Source organism: Labeo rohita, chromosome 24 (genome assembly GCF_022985175.1).
Source record: "Labeo rohita strain BAU-BD-2019 chromosome 24, IGBB_LRoh.1.0, whole genome shotgun sequence".
Taxonomy (NCBI): Eukaryota; Metazoa; Chordata; class Actinopteri; order Cypriniformes; family Cyprinidae; genus Labeo; species Labeo rohita.
In genome coordinates, this window is record NC_066892.1 from 13,668,004 (window position 1) to 13,680,570 (window position 12,567).

At 37.6% G+C, this 12,567-nt stretch overlaps 1 protein-coding gene across 1 annotated transcript; it reads left to right on the forward strand.

Moving 5' to 3' along the window:
* The first annotated feature begins 2,970 nt into the window (after positions 1-2,970).
* Positions 2,971-6,844, forward strand: gpr12 (G protein-coupled receptor 12). The gene is made up of 2 exons (XM_051098552.1): positions 2,971-3,177; positions 5,562-6,844. Exon 2 carries the CDS (start codon positions 5,574-5,576, stop codon positions 6,597-6,599), a length of 1,026 nt encoding a protein of 341 aa, XP_050954509.1. The 5' UTR covers positions 2,971-3,177; positions 5,562-5,573; the 3' UTR covers positions 6,600-6,844.
* The last annotated feature ends 5,723 nt before the right edge of the window (positions 6,845-12,567 follow it).

The window sequence follows — 12,567 nt, forward strand, 5'->3', positions numbered from 1 at the left end:
TTATTAATTATTATAATAATTATTATTGATAATTAGTTATTTACAAAATCATGGTAACAGGGTTGAATATTTAAAATCATTCCCCTACTATTATTATGAATTTATTTATTCATTTTTATCTAGATCCACCCCTAAATATAGCCATCATTGGGGCGTGAGCAGAAGGAACAAAAACATACGAAATGCCATGATTTACAAAATCATTGTAACAGGGTTGAATGTTTATGAATTTATATTTATGAATTTATTTATTTATTTTATCTAGGTCCACCCCTAAATATAACTGTCAATGGGGCGTGAGAAGAACGTACGAGATTTTACAAATTCATAAGAATTGACCACAAATTTGCCTGTACAGTTTCCATGATTTACAAAATCATAGTAATAGGGTTGAATATTTAAAATAATTCCTGTACTATTATTATTGATTAATTAATTTATTTTTATCTAGGTCCACCCCTAAATATAACTGTTATTGGTGCGTGAGAATATCGTACAAAAACGTATGAATGTGATTTTACAAATTCGTTACAATTAGCCACAAATTTGCCCAAACAGTTACAAAATGCCATGATTTACAGAATCATTGTAACAGGGTTGAATATTCAAAATCATTCCCCTGCTATTATTACAAATTCATTTATTTATCTTATCTAGGTCCACCCCTAAATATAACCGTTATTGGTGCGTAAGAAGATCGTACAAAAATGCACAAAGGAGATTTTATGAATTCATAAGAATTCAAAAGAGTTACGAAATGCCATGATTTACAAAATTATAGTAACAGGGTTGAATATTTTTAATCATTCCCCTACTATTTTTTTTTAGGTCCAACCCGAAAATATAACCGTCACTGAAGCAGGAGTAGATTGTACTAAAATGTACAAATGAGACTTTACGAATTTAAAAGAATTGGTCACAAATTCGCCAAAACAGTTACGAAATGCCATGATTTACAAAATTATAGTAACAGGTTTGAATATTTTTAATCATTCCCCTATTTTTTTTTAGGTCCACCCCGAAAATATAACCGTCACTGAAGCATGAGCAGTTGCCATGATTTACAAAATTATAGTAACAGGGTTGAATATTTTTAATCATTCCCCTACTATTTTTTTTAGGTCCAACCTGAAAATATAACCATCACTGAAGCAGGAGCAGATTGTACTAAAATGTACAAATGAGACTTTACAAATTCATAAGAATTGTTAACAATTTCGCCAAAACAGTTACAAAATGCCATGATTTACAAAATCACAGTAACAGGGCTGAATATTTCAAATTAGTATCTGTAATTACTATATATTTATCTATTTTTATTTAGGTACACTGAGTTCATAAGAATTTGCCACAAATTCATCAAAACAGTTACGAAATGCCATGATTTACAAAATCACTGTAACAGGGTTGAATATTTAACATCATTCCCCTACTATTATTATGAATTTAGTTATTTATTTTAGCTAGGTCCACTGCTAAATATAACTGTCATTTGTGCGTGAGAAGGTCTTACAAAAACATATGAATGAGATTTTACAAATTCTTATGAATTGGCCACAAATTCGCCAAAACAGTTACGAAACGGCATGATTTACAACATCATGGTAACAGGGTTGAATATTGATGAATTTATATGAATTTATTTATTTTATCTAGGTCCACCCCTAAATATAACTGTTATTGGGGTGTGAGAAGATCGTACAAAAACGTACAAATTACATTTTACAAATTCATAAGAATTAGCCACAAATTCGCCAAAACAGTTACAAAATGCCATGATTTACAAAATCATGGTAACAGGGTTGATTATTTAAAACCATTCCCCTACTAATATAATGGATTTATTTATTTATTTTTATCTAGGTCCACCCTGAAATATAACCGTCACTGGGGTGTGAAAGAAACATACGAACACATACAAATGAGATTTTACAAATTCATAAGAACTGGCCACAAATTTGCCAAAACAGTTACGAAATGCCATGATTTACAAAATCATGGTACACTGTAAAAAACAATTTGTTGAGTTAAAATAATTTGTAACCTGGCTGCCTTAAAATTTTAAGTTCAGTCAACTCAAAAAAGGTTTATTCAACTTGAAATGTTAAATTATACTAAGTGATATTTGAGTTGAATCAACTTAAAATTTTAAGGCAGCTGGGTTACTTACCCATCTGTTAAGTTTAGCAAACACAAATATCTAAGTTGTTACTTAGTACAACTTAACATTTCAAGTTGATTAAACTTATTTTAGTTGACTGAACGTAAAATTTTAAGGCAGCAGGGTAACAAATTTTTTTAAGCTGACTCAACAAATTGTGTTTTTTATTTTTTAGTGTAACAGGGATGAATATTTAAAATAATTCCCCAACTATTATTATGAATTTTATTTATATCAAGGTCCACCCCTAAATACACCTGTCACTGGGCCATGCGAAGATCGTACAAAAACGTACAAATAAGTGAGAAAATGCAAATTCGCCAAAATAGTTACAAAATGAGATGCCATTTAAGAGTTCACATCATAAATAAATATATATATACATAAATAAATGAATAGATTTACTATAGCCTAAAGTATGTGTAGTATAAATAATGTATTTTAATGAAATAAATAATAATAATAAAGTACGAGTAAGGTTTTACGAATTCATAAAAATTAGCCACAAATTCGCCAAAACGTAAAATAGTTACAAAATGCCACACGATTCTGTTGCAACCTCGGTGTTGAGGACTGACCAAAAAGGCACATTTGATGATAACGAATTTAGTCAAATTACTTTAAAATATTTTTTTAATTAAAAAAAAAATAAATAAATAAAAAATACGAGACTGTACTTTTGTCTGTGCTCACGAAAATGCTCATTACAACAAACAGTCGCGTCGTTCAGTTTCCGAGCAGCAGATAAATAGGTGACGGGACCTTCTGCTCTGAGATGGAAAGCTCACCCCTCCCAGCACCTCGCACAGCCGCAGTCGGTGGCGATGCTCGTGCAGACGGCGAAGAGCCGCTATTGCTGCTGGCTGTGACGATTCTCCGGTCCGGCATCACAGCATCCGATTCCTCCGTCCGTCCGCGCGGCGCTGCACCTGTGAACAGCGCTGGCATTAAATGCCATGGAAAGACGAGAAGACCGCAAAAGCATTTAAACAGGCGCCTCTCCTCCAAAAGACAAGGTAGGGAAGCCTCCAGATGGGGAGTGAATGAGAACCGGGTATATTTGAAATCAGTCTGCTTTGCATTTTACAACACATAAATGATTTCTTTACAGAGCGAGAGCTTAAGCATTATTATAAAGCTACAAGCACTGAGAGGAATTAATGTTTGCGTCCAGCTGCTTTTTCTGTGAAGATGTGCTTTAAGAGTCCATATCTCATAGATGAAAGGATGCTGATGCAGGGGCGCTTTTATAAGCAGTGGAACCCGCCTTTATTTAATATCAGCACTCATGAGGGCCCTCCCTTCCTTTCTCGTTCTCCACCATTGTACTGTATGCAATGATTCAAATTATCTCTATAATACCAGGTTCCTATATCCACTAAATACAAGTAAATGTGTCTTTAATTTATTTTAATCTGATTCTTTGTTCTGCACAAAAGAACACCATGAGACTCAAAGAGAAGTAATGCATTATTGTAGTGAACAATGGCTTTTGTGATAATTATTATTGACTAATTTTCTAATCATTTCTGTTACAATAGATGATTCTAACTGCCTGATGTTTTCTAGTATGCTTAATTATGTACCATGCATGTAAAAATGTAATGGGAAAAGGATGCAAAAATCATACAGTAAAGACCCGTCAACTGGTTATCCTAATTTTTACCATATACAGTAAAAAAATATTATATTTATAGATAAAATTGCATGTAATTCTACAGTAAAATGCTGAAAAAGTAAAAAGTATTAATTACTTTATAATCTTTGAGAAAAATGTGTGTTTATGGCAATGTGTACTTCCATGGTATTTGAAATGTTTATTTCTGTGTATTATTTAAAATAAAAAAAATTATTATTATTTTTTAATTATAATTCACAGAGGCATTCCCAGAATTCATTGCACAAAGCATGACTTAATATTTTATTCAAAAAGTTTTTTTGCAATCAGTTATGTACAGAATTGTTTTGTTGCATTTACGCATAAATATAATTAAATATTATATTTATATAAATAATATAATGGTTTAAATATTTAAATAGCTCAGATATGTTGATGTATTAAAAATGAAAATTGAATTACATAATTACATATTTTTTTTAAATTGTGATTCACAGGAACAGAGGCATTCCCAGAATTCACTGCACAAACCATGACTTGTTAATATTTTATTCAAAAGGTGTTTTTATCAGTTATGTATAGAATTGTTTTGTTGCATTTATGCATAAATATGATTAATTATTATATTTATGTAAATAATAGTTTAAATATTTTAATAGCCCAGATATGTTGCTGTATTAAAAATGACATAATTTAATTTAAAATTAATTAATTAATTTAAAAAAATCCAATTGATTTACAGGATGCATTCCCAGAAGCATTCCCAGAATTCACTGCACAAACCATGACTTGTTATTATTTTATTCAAAAAGGTGTTTTTTATCAGTTATGTGTAGAACTATTTTGTTGCATTTGTGCATAAATATGATTAAATATTACATTTATATACATTCATAATATAAATATTACATATATTACATTCATAATATAAAAGTTTAAATATTTAAATAGCACAGATGTGTTGTTGTATTAAAATTTTAATTAATTAATTTATTTACATATATATTTTTTTAAATTGTAAATCACAGGAATAGAGGCACAAACCATGACTTATTAATATTAAATAGCTCATATATGTTGATGTGTTAAAAATTCTATAATTTAATTACATAATCAATTACATATTTTTTAATTGTGATTCACAGCAACATAGGCTATTCCTACAGGAACCATGACTTTTTAATATTTTATTCCAAAAAATATTTTTATCAGTTATGTACAGAATTGTATTGTTACATGTATGCATAAATATGATTAAATATTATATTCATGTCAGTAATATAATAGTTTATATATTCAAATAGCCTAAATATCTTGATGTATTAAAATCACATAATTCATTTAATGACATATTTTTATTTACAGTACTCACAAGCTGCTAGTTTTATAAAATTAGTATTTAAAGGGATAATCCACCCCCCAAAAAAATGTAAAACAAAGACATTTATTCTGTAGTTATTTACTCACTCTTATGCTGTTCCAAGCCTGTATGACTCTTTCTTCCGTAAAACATAAAAAAGATAGAAAGATAGAAAGAATGTTAACCAGAACATTTCAGTTCCCTTTGACTTTCATTATATGGACAAAAAATACAATGGGAGTCAATGGGAATCAAAATTGGTTATCAACATTCTTTCAAATATCTTCTTTTGTGTTCTACAGAAGAAAGTGAACTCTCTCATTAACACACACACTACTACAAAAGCAGTGGATTATTTTGTTCTGTCTTTTTCTTTAGACTAGCTATCCACCTCATTATGTTTTTCGTGTGTGCCATTTTAGACGGGAGGCAGAATGAGTGAAGAGGTGCCAGTTTCTCCCAGCTGGCTGGCTCAAGAACCCACCTGGGGCAGCAGCGGCGCGGGGAGCATAGAGAACATCACCGTAGGAACATACCCACCTGCGGTCGTCCTGACGGCGAGGCCGCCCGCCGAGCTGTTGGTAAACCCGTGGGACATCGTGCTGTGCTCATCCGGCACCCTTATAGCCTGCGAGAACGCCCTGGTGGTTTTGGTCATCTGGCAGAACCCAGCACTGCGCGCCCCGATGTTTTTGCTGATCGGCAGCCTAGCTCTAGCTGACTTACTGGCCGGTTTAGGGTTAGTCCTGCACTTTACTTTCGCTTACCTGTTACGATCTGACTCGGCACAGCTGCTGACTGTAGGCCTGGTGGTGGCGTCCTTCTCAGCATCTGTTTTTAGTCTGCTAGCTATCACCATCGACCGCTACCTGTCGCTGTATTACGCCCTCACCTACAACTCAGAGCGAACAGCTGCGTTCACATACACCATGCTGGTGCTTCTATGGGGGGTGTCCTTGTGTTTGGGTTTGCTGCCGGTTACCGGTGTGAACTGTTTGGGCCAGGAGGCGAACTGCAGCGTGGTTTGGCCCTTAACAAAAAACAACGTAGCTGTTCTGTCCGTCTCCTTTCTTCTGCTCTTCGGCCTCATGCTTCAGCTCTACGTGCAGATCTGCAAAATCGTCATGCGACATGCGCACCAAATTGCCCTCCAGCATCACTTTTTAGCCGCGAGTCCTCACTACGTCACGACGAGGAAAGGCGTATCCACCTTGGCGATCATTCTGGGCACATTCGCCGCTTGCTGGATGCCGTTTACTGTTTACTCGCTCATAGCCGATTATACCTACCCGCCGCTTTACACGTACGCCACCCTGGTTCCCGCCACCTACAACTCGGTGATCAACCCTGTAATTTACGCCTTCCGCAATCAAGAGATCCAGAAAGCGCTGTGGCTGGTATGTTGCGGATGCATCCCTGCCAGCGTGGCCCAGCGGGCACGGACCCCCAGCGACGTCTGATGTGCCTAGGGAATTACACAAGCCAGAGATTCCCCCAATCCCTGGGACGAGAAGGGGCGTGCGCGTCACCCGTTTATGTCTTCCCTTAATTGTTACGTGACAACCACTGCCACACAATCTTTGCCTGATCCCGATCCGACCAGCTGCCACACCCTTTCCAAGAAAAAAAGGGGGCGGAAACGGATGCTGTGTGGCAGGCAGCTGTAAATATCTTGTAGATATATATATGCCTTTGCATTTTTGTGCTTGTTTTGGCTTGGCCACAGCGACAGCCCCCTGTTGCACTGGCTGTGAGGGAGGAGGAGGATGAGGGGCAGCACGAGGCGGTCCTCTTGACTGGATCCCGAAGCTCATTCATCTCGTCCTGCTGTTGCTGCATTCAAGAACGTGCGCTGAACGTTAAGTAACCGCGGTGTGCTAAAAATAGACTCGATCCGCGCCTCGCGTCCTCCGAAGAAACCGACCTGGAGAACGCACGAGCGCACGAGAAAGAGAGAGACGGCCGAGGCGCGATCTCTCTTCTGTTTGATTTCATTCTCAACCCAAGCGTGGCCGAATGTAAAATGTCCTCCAAAGCAGAAAACCATGAAGAGCTAACTACAATCTCAGAATGAGAACCACTCTATAAATAACCGAACCCATCGATGCCTTTATTTTGGTTTAGAACGGAAGTCGATGCATTCTCTTCCAGAAACACGGGATGAAAGCGGCTGGGAGAAAGTGTATGTATGTTCATTTAAACAGCCCCCTGTGAATAGAGGCTCACTTCAAAGAACTGTTGAGTACAAAACGTGCATTAAGTGGCTGAGAATAAGAGGTTTGTTTATATGCAGCGACATGGAGGATGGAACCGAATGTATTTTCTATTGATTTGCTTTTAATTTGCATTGTCTGAACGCTCTGAATAGAGCACTGCGCCGTTTATTATGTTCAACTGGTAATTACTACTGGGTATGGGATAGCTGTCACACAATGGTAGTTGCTTGAAATTTACATGTATTGCATTTGTAAAGAATGATGATTTGGGCACGACACTGAGAATTTATTAGTGGTATTTTGTTTGAAATCGAGTGAAGCTTTTCATCCCAAAATCAAAAGAAAAATGAACTGCGCTTTGACGTTATTTTTGAATGGAAGGCCAAAATTAAATAATAGACTCAAAATATGCTTCTTAAAGGTCCACTGAAGTGCTTTGAAACAAGTGTTGAGTAGGGCTGCACGATTAAGTCATCGAAGGCGATTGTCATGCGCATTTTGTCAGTAAAGCTGGTTGTGTAATCAGTAGTAAATCTCCAGCACGTGCTTTCAGATGTAGTAGTATTTACTACACAGAGCCGTAGTCCACTGACAAGCTACGCTATATCGCATTCATTATCGTGAAATTTGAAATCAAAAGAAATCGTTCTGCGATAATGACAGCTGTTTGCGTAGCTTATCAGTGAACTACGCCTCAGTGTAGTAAATGGTGCTACATCTGAAAGCACATAAAAATACATTTAATAACGTTTTTACTCCAAACTTACTTCATAACGCCAAGTTGAGTGTTTGAAATAAATCCTTCGGTGAGATGTGACTTTTTACACAAAATAAGGAATGCATCGTATTCACAGTATTTAAAGCAGTGATTAAGGCATTGCATTATTATATACTGTATTATAAGGAAAATTATAATAAGAAGAACTGAGATAATCTTCTGTTTATTCAGCTGCAGCGATTGTGATTTCCTGGGTTTTTCTTTGGGCGTATTCGGAGTTTCTGCACGAGAGCGCCCTCTGGCCTTCGGATGGAGATTTACTACTGATCACAGAACCGTGCTTCCCTGACAAGATGCGCATGACAATCACAGCTTTTGCTTAATCGCAATTGTGGTTTAATTTCGATTTATCACGCAGCCCTAGTGTTGACATAATTTCAACTGAAACAGGAAGACAGGATGGGACACAAACAGCAGCCCTGCCCCCATTTTTAAATAGCTAATAGCGTTTTGTTTTTATCACAGCTTGGGCCAGAGCCATTGAGCTCAGTAAAGCCACATCTGAGAGCATATGACAGCCACAATCTCATCCATATCGCAATAAACATAGCATTCTGTGTAGAGTTCAAATGGGTCTGATACGTTTTGTGGCCTGTGGCAACTCGCGCATATGATCGAGATGGTTCCAGCGGTTCCAGTGTCACAGCACAAACTTCTTTCGGCCAAACGGAAAGAATTTGTACTCTGTCTGAATCATTCCCTATCCCCTATATAACAAGTGACCGATTTCAGCCACAGCTTCAGCGTCTATTTAGAATGTAGGAGGCGGGGCGCTTCGGACTCGAGAGCATTTGATTGGACAGAAAGTTTGATGAGAAGCTGAAGTGCAGGGTGATGGCATCAAATTCGAGACTAAGTTTTGAATGCTTATATCTTCTAAATGTGCATTTTGTTGTTTTGGAGCACACTAGCTTGTAGATAACCTTAAGGCTAACATATTCATACTAAAAGCCAAAAAACATAAAATTCGATTTTATGGGGACTTTAATGCGAACTACATTTTGTCTTTTGATTTTGGGGTGAAGCTTTTGGCAATGTTATCTCACAACCAAATTGTACATATTTTACGAGGTGGATAATTTGTACAAATTCGTACGACCTCACTTGTGCGATTTTGTCTAGCTAAGAGGTGCCCAAACTTGGTCCTGGAGGGCCGGTGTCCTGTAGAGTTTAGCTCCAACTTGCCTCAACACACCTGTTGGGAAGTTTGCCTAGTAAGTATGCCTAGAAAGAGCTTGATTAGCTGGTTCAGGTGTGTCTAATTAGGGCTGGAACTAAACTCTGCAGGACACCGGCTATTCAGGACTGAGTTTGGGCACCACTAGTCGAGACCCCAGTGACATGTAGGTTTAGGGGCGGATCATACAAATTAGGGAACTCATAAAAAATGTACAATTTAACAAATTAGTCATACAAATTAACGTATTAATGTACAAACTGCCATGAGATCGGGTTGGATCTTAGATTTCATGAGTTTTATCCTACTGATACTATGAAATGATGAAATTGTTAAAAAATATGCAGGCCAAGCTACACTTCCACTCTCAAATGAGCCTTCCGTAGATTTACATTCAACCTGATTGTTGGTAAACTGGTGAATCTCCTCAAACGGTCCACACGACACGATTATAATGAGGGGAACAGCTGGCCTCTCAGACCTGGCAAATGTCAGATGAGGGAGAATGTTATTTTAAAATCTACCTTAATCACAACCGAGGCTGGAGTCATGCTACTGTTATGAGCTGAAGTTCACCCCTGCTTTTTACCTTACGCCCTCCAAATGCCAAGCAGCCACTATCCATTTCAGTGCTGTGGCAGAATCCATCAGCGAGCAATAACTACGGACCGAGCGTTTCATCAAATTATAGCAATACTCTGGCAGCAATAACAGCCTTGCCCAAGCAAAACCAACACCTCAGCTAGATAAAAACATCCACGAAAAAACACCACGAGCGGATTCCAAGAACGACTGACAACTGTACTTATTTCCACATCATCCAAATGATATTAGTGAATTTGGGATTAGAAAAAAACATCAACTGGACAGATGTCCCAATCCCTGTAAACATGTCCATAATCTCACAGCCTCGTGTTCTCTCGTCCAGAAAGTGACTGTGCCCTGCCTGTGGTCATTTACGATATCTAACTATGAATGAAATCTCTCTGTACACTCAATGTGACCTACTCTGCAGTATGCATTTGCTTTTGCGAACCTTAGAGATGTTTATAACGTGTGAGGAACGTGATGTGTAAGGCGTGACTGTCGGTGCATGGCCGCGTGTGTGCGTGTACGTGTGAACGCATGCATATATGTTCGTCTCTACAGGGACAATAATGTAGTTGGGGGTAATAATGTATACTCCCCATAGACCTGCATGGGCTAGAGTGGCTACCAGTCTTCCCATCGCGCCCTCTTTACATCGTGCCTGCGGGTCGGACACACCCTCGTGACCTTTTTTGCCTGAGTGACCTCTATACGATTCCACTGAAACAGCACATGAGCGGTAGCGAGCAGGTATGCGAGTTTTAATAGGGCTTAGCACGGAGGCGGTCTGTTGCGGGCCTCATCTGACCTTTGAGGAATAATTTATTTTGCTATATTTGTCAGAAGTCTCTATTTTTCCCCCTCAGTCTGGATTCTTTCGGAATTCCTGAGATTTTGTTTTGTATTCTGATGCGCTGTATGGTCTTCTTCTGAATGTATCGACAAAGACATTCTTATCGTTGCTATGGCCGATCGTCTTGATCCTGTAAATAAGGCATGCGACTTTAAGGAGGCATGATGGCAACTCTCACCTGGTGTCACAGAGTGATGTGGTGATGACGTATTTTTGTAACGCGAAAGTTAGCATCATGGTTTCCACTGACAAAATACAAATTTCAGAATCTTTGTGACCAGCCGCAACTTTGAATTTTTAAACTTAAATGCAATCGCCAGAACTAAAAAGCGAAACATAATCAAGTTAGCCAACTAACAATTTTAGGTTCCCAGAATTTTCTAGGAAGGATAGTTTCTGGTTCTCAGAACAGATATTCTAATGTTCTCTGTTGGTTAGCCAGGAAATTTTATTTATGGATATCCACCTTAATCTTCAGTGCAGAAGTAAACTCATGGGCGAGACTTCCTGTTCATTAGCCGTTATAGTTTTCACAACACATCATTAATTGGCCATATTGGCGGCCCTGAACATAAACAATGCCACTTAACCAATTGGAACTTTGAAAATGGTAAATTATTGCCATGTTTTAAGCTGTACTAATCAGTCAAAACGGGAAAAACATTTGGAATATTATAGACTGCCAAAAAGTTCTAACAAATCAAGGGAACAAAAGGCATTTGTGCTTGGCCAAACTGAACCAGGATTTACAGGGCAAGAATCTTGACAACATTCATGTTTGTTCTTATAATTTCTGGTCAGGTAGGTGAAATATTAGGCTAATATCTTAATTAACACTGCTTGTATGTATCTTTATCACCTATTAACTTTAATTTGTCAAAATATTGCACCCTTTCCTGCTTACTGAGTCCTTCTCTATATGATTTAGCAGCTTCCACACATTTTTCCCCTGTAGTTTAGACAGCATAAATTAGCAGAACAATGTATTCAGTAGTACACTAACTATCAGTGCTGTTGTTTATATCCGAGTATCACCAATATGGCTGCGCATCTGGGTAACTGACCAAACCGTGACGCAAGTGCAAACCCTATAACAACATGCAGTAACGTGGTAAAAATGTTTGCACAACAAACCACTGTGCTCATAATTAAGATAATGCATTAAAATAATATGGTAAGACACCCCAATTTACAATATCAAGCAGCAAAACTAGCTATTTTGTACAGCTAAAATTAGCTGGACGCAGGAAGTCAGACCCATAAAATTTACAACTGGCCGTGGCAGCTTTTACAGAAAAAATAAGGTGGATAAAATATTCCCTTTAGGTTAAGAGAATGTTACCAAAACGTTCTTATTTGATTCCCCCCCAAATTAGGGGAAGGTTTGCTGGGTAGACGCCTTGTTAAATTTAACGCGAATGACAACGATGTTGTGAGAGATAGACTTAGTCTTTACAATGGCGCGCAATGTATAAAGGTCTTAAATCACAATTTTCACAGATTACACCGTTTCATTAAGGTTTTTTAAGTCTGATTTTTTTCCCTTGTAAAAACATTTCGTAAGCTGAACAATAGGTATGTTTACAACAATCCATTGAACTCCCTGTACTTCAATCCCTCACAACCTTGTTTTCATTCCTGTCAGAAATTAAATATGGTGCTACCCTGACTTTAAAGCTTTAAGTTTATAAACGAACTACTCCCCAGTCGAGTCTGAGTTAGAATAGATTGCAAGAGCAATTATAAACCCTTTTAGCCTGTAAACACAAAGGACGAGTAGACGAGTTTACCTGTTTGACGTGATGTCCAGAATCTC